General features: G+C 35.1%; 1 protein-coding gene, 2 non-coding genes and 2 pseudogenes across 4 annotated transcripts; 2 read left to right on the forward strand and 3 right to left on the reverse strand.

Annotated features, from left to right (window-relative positions):
• Positions 1 to 1,141: 1,141 nt before the first annotated feature.
• TRNAT-AGU (transfer RNA threonine (anticodon AGU)) lies at positions 1,142 to 1,215 on the reverse strand. The gene has a single exon. It is a non-coding gene; the product is annotated as a tRNA-Thr (tRNA).
• A 1,193-nt stretch (positions 1,216 to 2,408) lies between these two features.
• TRNAT-AGU (transfer RNA threonine (anticodon AGU)) lies at positions 2,409 to 2,482 on the reverse strand. Its single transcript has one exon. It is a non-coding gene; the product is annotated as a tRNA-Thr (tRNA).
• On the reverse strand, positions 2,429 to 5,655 carry LOC143584615 (galactoside 2-alpha-L-fucosyltransferase-like). Of its 2 annotated transcripts, none has more exons than XM_077066630.1 (2): positions 5,320 to 5,655; positions 2,429 to 4,207 (listed from the first exon to the last, which is right to left on the reverse strand). In XM_077066630.1, exons 1-2 carry the CDS (start codon positions 5,582 to 5,584, stop codon positions 2,700 to 2,702), a joined length of 1,773 nt encoding a protein of 590 aa, XP_076922745.1. In that variant the 5' UTR covers positions 5,585 to 5,655; the 3' UTR covers positions 2,429 to 2,699. The 2 variants fall into 2 exon arrangements, with proteins under 2 accessions (XP_076922745.1, XP_076922744.1); XM_077066629.1 differs by having other exon boundaries at positions 2,429 to 4,210.
• A 2,483-nt stretch (positions 5,656 to 8,138) lies between these two features.
• On the forward strand, positions 8,139 to 11,912 carry LOC143584628 (protein NEN2-like; annotated as a pseudogene).
• A 1,919-nt stretch (positions 11,913 to 13,831) lies between these two features.
• LOC143584629 (putative xyloglucan 6-xylosyltransferase 3 pseudogene) lies at positions 13,832 to 15,229 on the forward strand (annotated as a pseudogene).
• The last annotated feature ends 3,216 nt before the right edge of the window (positions 15,230 to 18,445 follow it).

Consider the following 18,445-nt stretch of genomic DNA (forward strand, 5'->3'; position numbering starts at 1 on the left):
GACTCTATATATACATTGATGTGCTCAAGCTCAACGTCTTCTGTAACAAAGAAACATGTCGTTTAAAGGCCCACTTTGATAAAACCCGTTTGAAATTGATTCAAACTTAAGAACTCACAGCCTCCATCTACATCTCCACTTCCCCTTCAATAGCTAAAAACTCATTGGATATAAAATACATTTTAACTATTAAATATTTCTACGGTTGATAAATATATATATATATATGGAAGGTTAACGTATAAATGAAATTAACGTGCTAAATTATACTCTACTTGATTCTCACGTTTAGCACGTTAATACTTGTATATATAATTACTCTACTTGATTCTCACGTTTAGCACATTAATTTCATTTATACGTTAACATATTTGAAAAGAAAAAAAGAAAAGTTCATTATTAAATTAATATTCTTTTAAAGTAATTATAAAGTTAATTCTTTTATAAATAGAAAAAAAACTATTTGTTTTAGATACAATAATGTATTTTTTTAGTCACTATATAGTCTTATAGTGAAGTGTGAATCAACATATTGTTACCTGAATTAGCAAAATGTGATGTCTGACAACAATATAACAGAAAACAATCTTCGCAAGGGCCATAACTCTACGATAATCCACCGCAAAGCTTCGACGTGTTTGAAGCAATGCATATTAGCCTACACCAAGTGGTTAGGTACCAAGACCCATACAATTCTTCTTATAGACTAAATTCCTAAAAAAAACTTAGCAGATTGCATCACTTGATCAATTATCGAGTCACACAACATGTGTTATTTCCATCTAGCAACACATTTCAATAACATCAGCACAAAACCAAGTTCACACATAAATCTAGCTAATCTAAGCATTCACAAAGCTAGTGTAAATGTTAAGCACATCACCCTTGTGTGCTTTGTCACATGATATCTTTATGAAGTGAAAAACTAAACTTTAAAAGATGCACCAAAAATACATTAGATACCCTTATAATAAGAGCTAAGGAAAAAAATATTAACCAACAATATTTTAATTGTGTTTGTCAAGAAACATCAATTTCACACTAAATTCTAAAATACACCTTAAAAGGCGGACCTTGATTTTCACAAAATGCATTTAAGCATGAGTCTGCATTCCATTAAAACCCGAAATGAAAAATCAATTGCTTTCATTGAGAGTCGAACTCAAGACCTCCCGCTTACTAAACGGGTGCTCTAACCAACTGAGCTATGAAAGCAAGTTAGCATACATAACCTATAAATTTATATCCCCTTTTTGTTCAAACTCTCATTTCCCACCACATCAAGTGGATCAGGTTGCAATGGTGCACCACACCACAAAAACAGATTACATTATTCCAACATCACATATCAGTGGAACCAAACTGTGAATGTATGCATTTCATAACTACTAAAACATTCATCAACAGTAGTTCAAAGAAAAGAAATATTGTTGGAAAACGAGTAATTTGTTCTTGAATATACCATAAACATTCCAACCCGGGTGTCACAAACCATTTCCTTAATATCTATTGTTACATACTTTGATACCATGTAAAGATTGATAAAACGAAATACTTTGATTGATTATCCCCAAATGATACAAGCCCAAATTATATACAAACAAGAACTAACTAACTGGTTAACTACCTAACAAACTATTAACAGAATAAATATAAAAAGGGTAAAGTAGTAATTTGACTTTATCAAGTCAACAATGCCAGATAAGAATTATAGTACCTCTAGCCTCATTACACAACCAGAAATGGGATTCATGAGGAAGAATAGATTCCTGCCTAAAATGTGAAAACCTGATGGGAAGGAAGGAATTTAGTCCTTGTTCCAATCGTGGCATCAAGAAAAGTGATGGGATCGATTAATTAGCACATTTCACGATTGCTTGCCCATGAAATGTTTTGAAGAAAGCTTTGATCTTTATCACAAAAGAAAAGCTCTTTATTATCATGAAGATATAGATATTGAAAAATTGTTTAAAATCTTTAGTATGTTACTTAGAAAACTTGAGAGATTTCTGATTCAAACCGATGAATTGATCAATGATCATCTAGGTCTATTCTAAAGTCGACAAGTAGGACACGACCTTAACCTCATCAACTAACAATATAAACGGTTGCTATTATTTACTTATCCTATCAAGCAGCGAATAACTAAATATATACGCTACTTTTTCTCATTAAGATCAAGTTGAAATAACGAACGCCAAATTAATGTGACTCTATTGTTAAAGAAGACGGTTGAGGCCATGTGCACCATGATCAAGCAACCCGAATACTCAATGAGGAAATATGTCTACAAGTTCATGTTTAATTCCAAACTTCAAATCTTCTAAACTATACTAAATGAATCTACAAGTTGTTTAACACAAGTGTTATATTAGAATAAATCTCCAAAATTATAAAAATAAAAAGTATGCTTTCATTGAGAGTCGAACTCAAGACCTCCCGCTTACTAAACGGGTGCTCTAACCAACTGAGCTATGAAAGCTATTTGTTGTAAAATCGTACATTTTTTTCTCATTTACTTACGAACCCACTGAGCTCACAAAAGTACAGTACAATTTCATTGCATATTGTGCCTAAAACACCCCTACAAAAGTCAAAACATGTTTACAGTTATACCAATGATTCCAAAAAACATTACATATCAATAAGGTAGCAAACCACTACAACATACATCAAATAAAGATTTAACTCAACAAAATTTATAAAGTGGCACTAATCTGTGCTGTCACAACTGCTGGATTAACTAACTTCAAACCCCAACTCATATCTTCACAATGCCGAACATGCGGAACTACCAAACCAGTATCCGTCCCGGTCCTCTTTTTACAGTCAAAAAACGGAGGAGCGTGGAAACACGGCTCGATCGACATGGCCCGAGTACAAGCCGGATTCGGGGTCGTTTCATTCTCGGTCTTGTACAATATCCACGGGTTCAACCCTCCAAGACTTTGAGCCACGTACCCGAAAGTTGACCACGAGCTCGTGATTAATTTATCGGTCAAACTTAGCAAGTACATTTCCGCCCATGCTTTTCGGTGATGCATCTTCTTCTCGGTTTGTTGATACCCTTCGTGACTCGGTTGAAAAACTTCGATAACTTCACCCGTTTCCGTCGGGTATTCCCAGTACATGTCTCTTATTTTTTCGAAATACCCGGAGCTTAAAGAAGTCAACAGAACCGCTTTTGACTTTTGGGTTCCGGGTGAGGTGATAAAAGACTCGTTTTGGTTGATATTTGGAAGAACGTTGTTGTCTAATGAACACGCGAGTATTTGATCTAGACTGTACTGAAACGGGCCGGGCCGTGTGTCGAAAACACGGACCTGGATCCCGATTCTTTCGTCTGCGTGTGCTAAATAAGAATCATAGTACCGCGTTATAAGTCCCCAAACGGAATTGGTGGGGAAGAATAAATATCTCCCGATAAAGTGAAAAACCGTTTCTTTTTCCGGGAAAAGATTATGTAGCTCTTGTTCGAAAGACGGCATCAAGAAAAGTGACGGGACGAAGTAATTATCGGATTTCATGATTACCCATGTCGCGTTTTGAAGAAGGCTTTGATCTTGATCACAAAAGAATAACTTATCATGATCGTTATAATCATGAACCAGATGAAGATACACGTATGATGATAACGAAGTGTTTGAAGTCTTTAACATGTTACCGAAACACTCGGGAGAGTTCTGATTCAAGCTCTTGAATTGATCGATAATCGGGAAATCGAGCGGAAGTAACCAGGAGGCTTCGGGAAACGGTTCACAGAACAGATCATCAAGGTCAACTCCACGGTCAACAAGTAACACACGATCCGTTAACAGGGCGTAAAGAAAAGCCGACCCCAAAGTCAAGATTCTGTTCCCGAGCCCGCTATACGACACCCAAACCAAATAGTTACAGTCTGTGGTTTCTTGGTTCGTTTCACCGTTCCTTAGGTTTGTTACATGTCGCTTGTAGGATTCTGTGTGGGGTCCGCAACGTTTGTGAAGGGCTTCGTATCTTCGTAATTTGGAAATAAGATATGAAGACGGTTTGTATGGTGATTCTTTACGGTACGACGCTAGTTGGTGTCTACTGAGGCAAGAATCTTCATCAAATTGACCCGACAGAAGCCCGTTAAGTAGCTTGTCTTTGTGCTCAAAATTTGATGAATGTAGCTTCTTCTGGTGATTTACAAATTCCGCCAACGGTTCGTCTTCTTGTACTAAATCTACTACACAAATAAGTGAAGTAAATAATCAAATAACTGAGTTTCTAACATACATGAGGGGTGAGCAGTAACCAAAACATTAACCGAGACCAAACCAAAAACCAACGAAACTGAATCGAAATCAACCAAAAACCAAATTAACCAAAAACCGGTTATCGGTTTATTTTGTACCCTCAGTTAACCGAGATTAACCAAACCGAACCATTCATAATTTCATATATTTCTAGCTTTTATACCTCCGTCTCATGTATTTTATGTATTAATAAGCAAAAATTTTAGCCCAAGTTTGGTTTTGGCGATTAACCAAACCAAACTGAAAACCAACAAACTAATCGAATAAACCGAACCAAATAACTGAAAACCAACTGCTTAAAAAAAAGATAACTGATGACTTCGGTTTCAGTTTCAGTTTAGGGCAATAACAGAACCTATGCAGTCGATATCACCGATATATCAGTGATAGATATATCGGTTATTGGTCCCTTGGCGATATATAAATCAGAATATCAGTTCAGAATATCGGTACCGATAATATCAACGATATTGACCGATATTGGACTAATATTTGACCAATATGTCACCGATATTCCCGATATCAATGTTTTAAGTCTTAATTATCAACTTTTAGTGTTCAATGTTAATGTTTTAAGTCTTACTCAATTCTTACTTGCTACGATTGTTAGTGTTTTGCAATTTGCAAGAGGTTAATTTGTTGATGATATGAGACTATACTGAATTATTAGTGTTAGATTGCTATATATATATGAATTTTACATGATGTTAAAATTACCAATATCCCACCGATATCTCACTGCGATAACCGATATCTCAGAATATTTTTTCGCATTAACTGCTTAGAACATAACTCTTTTTGCAACATGCACATTACTTCAGATCCATAAAACTTTACCATATGAACCTTTATAGATATATAGTTAAGGCCGAAATAACTTTACAGATCTGGAAAAGTGGAAATGGTATATGCTATACATTTACAGCTTGCATATTACACTAGATTTGACCATTTGACCATTTCAGTTTAACTATTTATAGATAACAAATATTAACACAATGTAATGCAAAACAATAATAAATAAACAGTATCAATATACCTCTGGGATGAGCAACATCAAGAACCCTAGCATCAGCAACAGTCCAAATATTATTATTATTATTTCCACTAAAATCTTTAAAAATAACAGAAATTGAGAACAAAGCAGAAAACCCCATCAAGCAAACAACAAAACCCCCAATTAACTTCAATGGGTTTAACCCAAATCTTGTGGGTTGGTCCCGGGTTACATCTGGGTCACCAAGATCCGAATACTTGGGTAGATCATTTGAATTCTTGTTTAATCTTCTCATGTCTACTACCATAAGAAACAAAGCCCAGGTCAAAGGTGTTGACTTTTTGTATAGCAATGGTTGTGAATTGGTGTCTGTGTGTGTAAAAATGTGTGTGTGTGTGTGTGATTCTTTGATGGGTTATTAATGGGTTGAATGTTGAATGTTGAATTGATTGCGGCTAATTTTTTATTTTTTTTGTTTTGTTTTGTGGTGGGTTGTAATTATGTGGTTGACGGTGACTGTTATTATTGGTGTCGGTGGCAATGTGACACGTTGTGCGTGATTGGTTCCAAACAACGTTGGATGATTTTTTTTGGTTTTTAAAAGTTGGGTATTTAAGGTTTCGATTTAGCCCAAGAAAGAACAACATAGAAGGCCCAAAATCCCAAATAATAATTTTAACAAGTGATGTGTGTAGAGGTGCACAAAATATCCGATTCCAGATCTGACTCGGAACAAGTTTTTACTCGTCTCCGACTTGTGGGTATGACCAGAAGTACTATGATTTCTTCCCAGAACCGGAATCGACCCAGGCTCGCCGAAACCAAAAATACCCGGTCAAAACCCGACCATGCCCGAAAAAACCCGGAAAACCAGGTCAAATACCTGACTATACCCTAACCCGGTTCCGGTTTATGAAAATACTCGGTTTGTGCATCTCTAGATGTGTGTTAGAAAAATGATTACTTCAAGCCCGTGTGATAGCTACTTTCATCTTCATAATTTAATGGTTAACCTGGCTAATTGGTAATACTCAATTCGTCTGAATCCGAACATTAGGAATGGTATGGGGTTCAGTTTTTATAAACGTTGTGATTTGTTTTCAGGTCGGATCTGGTCCAAACCTTGATGGTCCTCCGTTTTGGACAGAGGAAACCCGATTCCAAATCAACGTGAAATCATCTTCCCTTTTCATTCCCTAAATTCATGGTGTCGTCTCTAACTTCTCTAAACATTTTTTTTTGAATAATAGTCTTTAAATAATTAAAAAGTAAATTAATAAAAAAATGTTATTTGGCATGTTTTTTTAAAGACTTCGTTGCAATCAGTGGCGGATCCAAGATTTTTTTTCAATGGGTTCACTGTTTGGGTCAGTTGACGGTTCGAGTCCATTTGAAGGTACGGGTCATTTCGAAGGTTATCACCGGTTAGATTTATCACATAATAAATATACGTTACAGTAATAAAAAACAAACATCATCATTAGAAGCTGATATTAATAATTGTCAAACTTAACAAACATGTTCACGCAAATAAACTTGCAAAGTGATTAGACGTTAACAAATGTGAAAAAAATACAACTAACAGTGTCAATTTATAAAGCATGATCATGGACTTATGCTTAAATCGATTTGGCTTACGTAAACGCCTCCTTGGCCGTGACTGGCGGCCCGATTCATTCTGTGGACATGGATACCTCGAAATAAATATTCAATTTTTCAACAAACAACATATAGATAATCAATAAAAATTCATATTTGTCAATCAAGCAATGAATATTCTAAAACTACGGCTACAAAACTTTAAATATACAGATTATAAATTATAACCATGTTGCGAATGACATGCCGAAAGAGGTGTAAATTGGTCAAATACAAATCTGTATGCTACACGTTTGATGGTAGCATCATCGACTGCATCAATCATGAAAGACAATTATATGAGAATTGTACAATATATGACCATATATACACTAACATCATTTGTGATTGCGTGATCAGATCATTTTGTCACCAAGAAACTAATAGAGGAGACCAGGGGTTGGGAAATTCTCCATAATTTTCATTCTTTTTTATTGTATCAGAAATGGCTTATAAGCATACCAACATAAACAAAATGGAGTACTGGACTAAAGCACAATAACCATTGTTCAATTTGTGGTTGAATGATATTACATGGTGTATCACAAACATAATTACTTAATAACCATATAGCTAAAATAAAAAATAAAACCGGAAGTTACCAGTTATTAAAATAAAAATAAAGGTTGGCTTTAAGAGGGAATCGAACATGGGCTTATTACCAGGCCACTTTTCTAGTTAATGTATGGGTTCACTCACAATTTATATATGGGTTCACTCTCATCTTTTATATGGACGCTCTATATAAAATCCGAAACTCAGTGGGTTCCCGTGAACCCGCACCCATGCACCTAGATCCGCCCATGATTGCAATTGGTAGTCAAAGGGACTCCGAAAGGCTTACCATACGCATATAACCCATCTTGCTCGAGTTCAAACCCTATAACCGCGGTGCTACCCTATGAGTGACATACACTTATTTTTATCGAGCCATGACCTCATAGACGTTCTCACAAAATTCATGTCACATATGTTGTTTGAACCCTAGTAGATCCCTTTGCCTCACACTTATCCTCACTAGTATATATTTACTAACTAAGCCAATAATAATCTTTGAAAACATGTTATTTATTTTAATTTGGAAGTTTTAAGTTGTGTATGTTGATATTTTAATTTGAATTGAATACATAACAATGAGATTTGGGAAGTTATAGACTTTTGAAATTCTATATCAAAACTTTAACACACTTAAATGTGTAAAACGTTATTAAATTTGGTAAATTATAACTTTCATATAACTTAGCTGTGGTGGTTACTTCGAATCATCGTGGGCATAGTGGGTCGGTTTCTTTGTCTTGCAAGCCTATAAATATACACATTCATCTTCATCTTCATCTTCACGTAAGAATGTAACAATGAAATAACTTATAACACAAGTAACCAACTTACAAGAGGCAAAGTATCTCTGCATGATGTTTCTCATTTACACGTTATACTTTCCTTCATGAGTTCCACTTCCTCTTGTATTTATCTTTATATTCAAATTCAACTACAAAAACACACCTTATAAGTTACCAAATTAATCACAACCATCTCTTTGTCACACACTTGCAATAATAATAATATTAATATGGGTTCCCTTGTAGACCGATCCGAGATTGTTTTCTTCGACTTAGAAACCACCATCCCGACCGAACCGGACAGCCGTATGCCATTTTGGAATTCGGGGCCATATTAATATGTCCTAAGAAGCTAACCGAACTTGACAGCTACGATACGCTTGTTAGACCACTTGATCTCTCCCTCATTACACCATCGTCGGTTAACGCCAATGGTATCACTGCTAACGACGTCGTTTCCTCCCCGACGTTCGCAGAGATTGCCGACAAGGTTTACGACGTCTTGCATGGTAAAGTTATCTTCTTTTTTGTGTTTATGGGTCATGCCCGTTTTGAAAAAAAAAGGTAAACTTTTAACATTTATGGTCAGAATGATCATTCTGGACCGTCAAACTTTGAAATTTTTTTTGTCAAAACGGTTATATGAAATTTATCTGGATGGCCATTATGACAATAAGATGGTCAAACTTTGAAATTTTTTGGTCAAAATGGCATTTGACATATCAGGATAGCTGTTTGAAATTGTTTGGGATTAGATGTCACATGATGTGACATGTATAGGTGACCCATGTTTTTGTAGTTGCCTAATGATTGGTGCTTATGACATCTTGCATGGTAAAGTTATCTTCATTTTTGTGTATTTTATTAGTCAATGACTGTTTTGAAAAAAAAAGTCAACTTTGAAAATTATGGTCAGAACCAATGTTGTAAAATCGCTAGTTGGCCAGTGGGCCGTAGGGTGGGGATTAGTGATTAATCGATTTAATATATAATTTTTAGTCTTATATATATAAACGCATACATTTTTATATGTAATTTTCAGTTTATACATACGCAAACACATTTTGCCCGGAAGTTGGCTTAATCTCACTGAAAACCGCTGATTTTGGCCGGAAACCGCCGATTTAGGCTAGAATCTCATTAGAAAAATCCGATTAAGTCCGATTAAACTTGATTTTGGCAGGATATGACCATTGACCGATTAGCCCAAAAATAATAAGTGAAGTGGGGACTAACGATTATTAGGGGATTAATATCGGAACATATAGGATTAAACTTTGAAAATTTTTGGTTAAAGAGCTGCCTGTCAGACTTGACGGCCATTTTTTACAACAGTCTGTCAAACTTTGAAATTTTTTTGTCGAAATGGCGTCTAACCTATCCAAACAGCCGTTTGAAATAGTTTGGGATTAGATGTCAATGTTTTTTTGTTGTTGCCTAATGATTAGTTTTTGGTGAACAATGAATCTGGTTTCTAAATGTATGATGGTTTGTTTGACATGCAGGCAGAATATGGGCTGGTCATAATATACTAAGGTTTGATTGTGTGAGGTTAAAAGAGGCCTATGAGCAGATAAATAGGCCGCCTCCGGTACCGAAGGGAACCATTGATACATTGGTTTTATTGACTCAAAGGTTCGGGAGGAGTGCCGGTAACATGAAGGTGTATTTCCAAATTCCTTTTATGTAGTTTTTATTTTATCATAAATGATTAGAATCTTGATATATGATGTTTATGTATGAAAGGTTTTGTTGATAGATTTGTTTAGGATCAAATATCAGTATATCACATTAGTTGCTAACACGGCATGTAAATAATCAGGTTTTCTTTATCATTTCTAGCCCGTTTGATAAATGTGTCATGTTTTAGTTGACCTGAGTTCAAAATATTATTTAAAGTATACGTTTTATTAGGTAAAATTTAACTCATTTGTTACAACCGTTTATGACCCATTAAACCTGTTTATAACTCTTTTACAACCCTGTTTGACTCGTTTAGATAAATGGGTTACACAGGTCGTGTTAGAAGTACACAACATTTAAATGTGTCCAAAATATGGTTGATATCTTTGACACGAATAAATATATAGAAATTATCACATGGGAAATGCTCTTATACTTTTTGATCAAGATCTGATTTTTGTTCACATATCGGATATGTGCATCGTTTAATGGCTTTGTAGAAAACCTTATAATGATATGACTGTGTCAAGTGACTTATTTAGTTATTTAACTTTTCCTATGCTAATGAATTGCATGTATTCAGATGGCCACTATAGCTGCACATTTTGGGCTTGGACAGCAAAGTCATCGGTAATTTTTCGTTTTTTAAGATCAAAATTTATATAATCAAGGAAAAAAAAATTAAGACTGACTTCTGTTTCTTCAACAATTACTTACAGGAGTTTAGATGACGTTCGATTGAATTTTGAAGTCGTCAAGTGTTGTGCCACGGTTCTTTTCTTGGTAATTTCTCATTAAAGCATTCATTTTTTCATTCTTGAAGTATTAAGCATTGTCGTCTTAGCATTCGGTCAACGGGTTGGGTTGACCTGAAACACTTTTTTTAAATGTTCATGCAGGAATCAAGCCAACAAAATCCCGAAAACAATTTGCCTCCTTTGAATGCTAGTACCATTAATAATAATAACAGAAATTACTCTACAAACCAAGTTGAATCTGTTAACCCTCGACCCAGCCCGTTTCAAACGGGCCCATCTGCAGACCAAATGGAGACCGAAACCCTTCAGTCAAATGAAGCCATAATGCAAGAATCATCTACCACCACTCTATCCACCGCGTTCAGCAACAATAACGAATTCATACACCCTGACTCGGTTTCATTGCCTTCAATAACTGTAACCGTTGCTCCGTTTATTAACGGGCCCAACAAGATACGAATACTTCACGGAAACACCCCTATGCAGATCCATTGCGTTGGCTTGAAAATCCGGTTCGATTTATGCACACAGTTCGTTGATCATGTTGGAAACCCACGCCTAAGTTTTGTAGTCGATGCAAGCTCTTCAAATCTTTGTCGCATACTTGATGCGTGTGATGATATTTCTAAAAGATTTGTGGATGATGGAAACTCTCAGTGGAGACCCGTTGTAACTAGAAACCCGGGCTTTGTTAACTCGCCTACTATTAGATTGCAGTAGGTTAATTTTTTTCGACTTTTGAGTATTGCTGCTTAAACATGCTAATTTGTTAATATGTGGTTTGTGCAGTTTACCGACTATGGCGGAAGATAGTACCAGATGGAGTACTGAGATTTACTACAAGAATTTATCATCAGTTCCGTGCAGCGAACAACTTGTTTCGAATCGGTATGCTGATGTGGTACAAGTTAATTCGTTGTTTCGTCCGGGGTACTTGGTGGATGCATACTTCTCTTTAGAGTTATACAATTATCAACAAAACGTTGGCATCCGTTTAGTCGCTAAGAAGTTGATTATTCATAGTAGCTGATTATTAGCTGACGGTTGGAAGGAGTTGTTAGTTATGGCTAATATATGACTAACACTGACAGTGTTGATGTGCAATGTAGAATTTCAGTTGATTTAAAACTTATTTATCTGTGTTTCTTATTTATATTAAAATCGATATGCTTCGATACATTTATAACCTTTCACAATCTGAAACTATAAACATATATAATATGACAGGTTTTTGGTTCTATAGTTTATAACCTTTCATGAATGTTTGCTGTTGTAAGTAATAATATGTTGTGTTGTTACATCAAACTTTGAAGTCGTGTGCCCTGTTTCTTGATTACAATATTTGGTTCAGTCACATGTCAAGTGTCCTATACATAATAATGAGGAATGGTCATGGTTTGGATGTATCATAAATAAGCTTAAGAAGAAAATAACATGCACATAACTCTATTAGCAACAAATATCTAAAGTAGAATTACTTAAAATATTTCACTTGATAAAAGTTATGAGGCCTATAAACACCCTTAATAAAATTTTAAAAAACATCTTAGTTTTTTATATCACCTCCTTTATTTATCTTGTAAACCTATCTTGTAAACCACACTATTGGTGAAATTACGAATATAAAACTGCCCGAGCAAGTAGACGGAGTGAAGGAGTGAAAGATAGGGATGGTTTGCAGAAAATATATTAAAAATTATTAAAAAAAACAAATATGAGTAAAATTAATTATAATAATGTAATATAAAAAAAACAAAAAAAACGATTAAGAGGTCAAACACGTCGTGAATGACGCGTTGGGGACTAAAGGGTCATGAAAGACGTGTTTGGTAGACAAACAGGTCGTGAAAAACGCATTGAGGCTAAACATGTCGCCAAACACGTGTTTATAAATGAAGTTATGGGAACAATAATGAAATATCTCTTTATTAATATGATATTTTTATATATTTTCCAATTTAGAGAGATGGAGTGAAGGAGCAAGAGGTTGGATCTAATTGCAACGGAAAAAAAAATTCTGGTACTCAAATTGAGAAGTTTAAAAGGAAAATTCCTAAGATGTTTCATTTTAAAAGAGAGATTCCAATTATGTATCTTAAAAATCAAATTCCTTCTTTGTCCCCTTACTAACGGGTCGTCGGCTCTACGTTAGGAGTTCGAGACGACATGTTTATTAATTTGCCGTCTCCCACCATGTTAGCTCGAAACCCGTCGTCTCACCCAGTGGCGAAGCTTGGACATATACGTCGAGGGGGCCGGACTCAACACGTATAAAAAATTTCATAAACTAGAGGGGTGTGGGCTCAAACTTTCGGCCGGAAACGAGTAAATTTACATTATGTATAAAAATTTTCGACCGAAAAAAGATAAATTTACACTTCTGAGCGAAAATAACAAAGGGGCCGAACTCAAAATTTCGGCCAGAAACGAGTAAATTTACACTATTTATAAAAATTTTCAAGTGAAAAAGGATAAATTGTCACCACCGAGCGAAAAACGGAGGGGCTGGGCTCAAAATTTCAGTCGGGAACGGGCAAATTTACACTATGTATACAAATTTTTGACCGGAAAATGATAAATTTACATCACCGAACGAAAAAACGGAGGGGTAGGGGCCACCCCTGGCCCCAATTAAGCTGCGCCACTGGTCTCATATGTTTGCTCAAAACTCGTTGCTTATCCATATGTTAGCTCAAAACTTATCGTCTCCCCCATCATGTTAGCTAAAAAAATTCTACCTTATCTTTACTAAAAACATGGATTAAAAGTATAGTTAGTTTATATTAAATTAGATTAGATTGGAGATATGAGTTTTAATTTTATGCAAAGACATTCTTAGTTTATTATTTATTAATAAATTAATAATAAGTAACAACTTGTAAAATGGCCATGGATCCTCAAACCAAACTTACAACTGTCCTAGTCAAACACCAGTTAGCTTTAACAAAAGTAAACAAAACACAAAACAAAACATGACACAATACTTTTACGCCTTTATCGTACCAAACAAATCCACTCCAAAAGCTGCAAACTTATCATTTTTACCAAATCAAATCTTCACCTATATTATATACATCCACTCCCAAACATTATAAACAAACATTAAACAATAACAGTCGGTGGTACTTACTTCATCATGGAACCCAATCACCCATAAACACTCATCTCCAAACCCCCAGGTTACATAACAATAACAATAACAATGGGCAACACAACCCGAACCACCCAAACCACCCGCGGCAAACGCCACATCCACAAAACCTTAAACAACATCAAGATCACCATCCTTTGTGGCCTAGTCACAATCCTTGTCCTCCGTGGCACTATCGGCTTCGGTTCCTTGTCCTCCGACTGGAAACCCAGGCCATTATCGAAGAAACGAATCGGATCTTAGCCCAGATCCGATCCGATCAGGATCCTGAGGACGATCCTGAAGATGTTATAAATTTAAACCAAACTAGTATTATTTAAATGACACTTATACCCTTGGTGCCAAGATCTCAAATTGGGACCAAGAGAGGGGTTTATGGCTTGAACATAATCAAGATTTTCCAAATGTGGTTAACGGGAAAGCCCGAATAATGCTTGTCACCGGGTCTCCACCGAGCCCGTGTGATAATGCAATTGGTGATCATTACTTGTTGAAATCCATTAAGAATAAGATTGATTATTGTAGGATTCATGGGATTGAGATTGTGTATAATATGGCTCATTTGGATAAGGAGTTGTCGGGTTATTGGGCGAAATTGCCTTTGATTCGGAGGCTAATGTTGTCGCATCCGGAAGTCAAGTGGATTTGGTGGATGGATAGTGATGCATTGTTTACGGATATGGTGTTCGAGCTTCCGTTATCGAAGTATAATGATCATAATATGGTTATTCACGGGTACCCGGATTTGTTGTTTGATCAAAAGTCTTGGATTGCTTTGAACACCGGGAGTTTTTTGTTTCGGAATTGTCAATGGTCGTTGGATTTACTCGAAGATTGGGCGCCAATGGGGCCGAAAGGCCCCGTTCGTGAAGAAGCGGGGAAGATTTTGACGGGTAGTTTGAAAGGACGGCCTTCGTTTGAAGCCGATGATCAATCGGCTTTAATCTATTTATTGATTACGAAACCCGAGTGGATGAAGAAAGTTTTTATTGAAAACTCTTATTTTCTACACGGGTATTGGGCGGGTTTGGTGGACCGGTATGAGGAAATGATGGAGAAGTATCACCCGGGTTTGGGTGATGAGAGATGGCCGTTTGTGACGCATTTTGTCGGGTGTAAGCCGTGTGGGAGTTACGGGGATTACCCGGTTCAAAGGTGTTTGAGTAGTATGGAACGGGCGTTTAATTTTGCGGATAATCAAGTGTTGAAGTTGTACGGGTTTAGGCATCGGGGACTTTTGAGCCCGAAGATTAAACGGATTAGGAATGAGACCACGAATCCCTTGCAGTATGTAGACGAGTTTGATATTCGGCATTCGGCTCAACGGGTTAGCAAGTAGCAACTGATCAACCATTGTTGTCAAGAGGTGATAATATTTAAGGGTTTTTGAGTTTTGAACAAGTTATAGTTTAATTTGTTACCTGTATTTGATTTGGTTCAAAACATTGTAGAATTTTTTTGTTACACTACTATAAAATCCTTAATATATTGTAGCTTTTGAAATTGTTTTAAAATAAAAGTGAATAGAGGGTCACTTAGTCTTCGGTTAGACATTTTATCAAACAGTTGACGGGCAAGATGTCACGGGTTGATGCGAGTCATGCCGCGGCGAGTTGACTTTGTTTTGATAATGTGATTCAAATCATGATTTTTGATTACGGGAATCTCTTTTATAATTACAAGATCGAGATCCGATCCGATACACATTTTATTTAATTGTTTGACATTATTGTTTCTATAAGTTATTAAATTTAAGTATTTAACAACCTTTATTAAAGTAACAACATAAATAAATCTATGTACTTTTTTAGAAATTGAGGCATTCATGCCGGTTTTAGGCATATGCTATGTTAGTTTGTCGTGCTACATGTCACATTCGGTGTTGGTTCTAGGTATATTGTGTCATCATGTTTCAATATGTCAACTAATTTGAGTAATTTGTTTACTGGTCGAGTCAATAAAGTTTTAATGAAAATTCTAATTATATACACTTTGGGATAAAAAAATACATATAATGAGTCCCATAAATTATGTCATGATTATCCATTATTTATTGTATAATTGCGTACCTGGGGAATGAATTCGATCAATGATGCAAACCTATAATCATGATTTCAATATTACTTTCTTGAACAATTGCCTGGATTAATCTCTGAATCGTGAATCACTTTCAGATAAACCTATTTACGGGTTACACACAATTATTTATCGGATAAGACAGAGATTTATGTAGTTGGAATTGAATTTTGAAGAATCTGTGATTGTGATGAAGAACAAGAGAAAGTAACCGCCTCTTCTGTTCTTTCTATGCGATCAAGTTGGGAATCCCAGAGAATAAAACCATCGGTTTATGTAAACCGATTTCCATCTCTTATCCCACATAAGCCCAAATAATTATTTAGAAGGCCACCTATTATTATACTTAAGCCCAAGTATAGCCAGATAATAAATTCAAATAACATTTAGAATTAAATTTAGCCCGCACTCCCGTGTCACCTAACTCGTTTAATCTCTATATTTTCTCGATCGACAAGTTAATCCAATAACACTAAAATAACCAACATTATTATATGTAAATATTTGATGCTCCTTGCATAGGTTCAAAAGAGTGTACATATGACACGAAACTATGAAAGTAAAAAGTAGAAGAACAAGGGCATGCCTTGCAATGAAAGTAAGAACAAACATTTGATATATACTATGTTTGTTACATTGCATTCATTATCTACAAATGCATATTATTTTTCTAAGTTAAAAAAAACACCAATCACCTTCTTAATTTCCTTTTAAAATATATCTTTCAAAGAAAATGTTGAATCCATCCATATTCATCCAATTAGTAAGCCTACATTATTATTTGTAAGTGTTTGATTTTTTCATCCAGCATTTGAGTATTTGACCATCAAATATCCAATATGTATGTTATCTAATACTTTATGAGTGTCAATTTGCATCTGTTGAATTTGATTACAAAATCAACCTTTGGTTTTGTACATTTTCTTATAGGCATTTTTGAATATATTATACATATTCGTTTTCAGCCATCTTTGGTTCATTCGAAGGTATGAATCGCCCGTTCTTGGTGCGTCATTACGGTGTCCAAAATCCAAATAAAGCTTAATGCTTCAGATTGGGGCTAAATGAGATCCGGCCCATTAAGCCCAATGTAGCCCACATCCTTGTATCCCAATGGCCCACTCCATATTCAAACAAGGCGCATTGAATAAATGGTTGATATTCTTTCTTTTAGTAAAAGTCGACTTGCAATGATTGAACTTTAAACTACTTTATTTCTGTTTTTTTTAACGGCTAACAAACACAAAATTGCTTAGATACTTCGTATAAATAACCTAATGGCTTTCTAACCATTATTTTACATTGTAAATGACAAACTACTTTACTTCTAAACACTTTCAAGAAATTATAACAAATCGCAGTTTTTTCTAAACCATCACAAATAACGGGTAAAATATCTTGGTCGTCATAAATTAATAATAAACCATACATCACTTACGTTGTCACCTATCTCTTTATGTAACATATACAACTTAATTATATCAATGACTTTAACATCACTTATAGATACGGTAGAAGTTACTTAACATACCAATCTTTTATCCTTTATACAAAGTTATAATAGCATGGGTGGGTTCATTACTTCATAATTTAACATGTCTTCAAGTGGTGTATCTATCTGTAACCGGTCCTTGATTGAAATTGTTTTGTAATATTACGTTATATTTGGATTTTAGTCATTATATGCATGTGATAATTGTTGCTTTGTACTCATACATGATTACTTTCTTGATTTGAAGTTTTGGAGAATTGACGTGTGTATGTTTGGGTTGTAAATGAGCCAAGCTAGTTTCAGGGTTGGCCCAACTATTTTGGTGGCATAAAGCGAACAAAAAATCTGAGGCCTTTAAAAAGAATAAAATATCTGGGTTCAAAATTTCAAATTTTTATTCAGATCATTCTTTTTACATTTAATTAAATGAATAAGTTAAATATACAATCAAAATAGTTTAATGTCTAATTAGACACTATATATTATAACATAGGCTGGTTAATGACAATACTAGATTTGCTTTTAAAAGAAACCAACAAAAAGCGAACGTGTTGAAAATACGATACGAAAATAACTTAATTGGAAGATAATACAACATACTTTTTTTCCCTTACTTTGTAATATTAACGGGCTGGCCCTGCCTAACTCGTAAGCTACTTGATATCGACTTGTTAAAAGATTGAATTGAGACGAGCTTTGCTTGATGTCGAGCCACAAATGAGGGTGTTTAATAAATGGAAAATAGTATAATAAACAACATACTTTTTTTTTTCTCATAAAAGTCCATAAACAACTTTTTACACAGTCTCTGTTTACACCCCTAGTATTTTGTATTGGGCTCGGTTCGACTATGTCGTCATGTAACTCTTGATTACCACTATATCTTTTAGTCTTTTCTTTCGTTTCGATTTACAAAAACAACCCACACCAACACATAGTCTAACCTTATAAATTATACAATCACCACCACAACATACGGGTAAACTTTCTTTATTGAATACCGTTAAGTAAATGTTATAATACGTAAATG

The sequence above is a fragment of the Bidens hawaiensis genome, unplaced genomic scaffold, assembly GCF_021521415.1.
Source record: "Bidens hawaiensis isolate Kalapana, Puna unplaced genomic scaffold, B.hawaiensis_p1.1 tig00033212_1, whole genome shotgun sequence".
Classification (NCBI taxonomy): Eukaryota; Viridiplantae; Streptophyta; class Magnoliopsida; order Asterales; family Asteraceae; genus Bidens; species Bidens hawaiensis.

Bases quoted from the DNA above. Each gene is read 5' to 3' on its own strand.
- LOC143584615 (XM_077066629.1), bottom strand. From the start codon at position 5,584: ATGGTAGTAGACATGAGAAGATTAAACAAGAATTCAAATGATCTACCC. The intron at 4,211-5,319 runs GTATATTGATAC...TTATTTGTGTAG, and splicing joins TGATGTTGCTCATCCCAGAG to TAGATTTAGTACAAGAAGAC.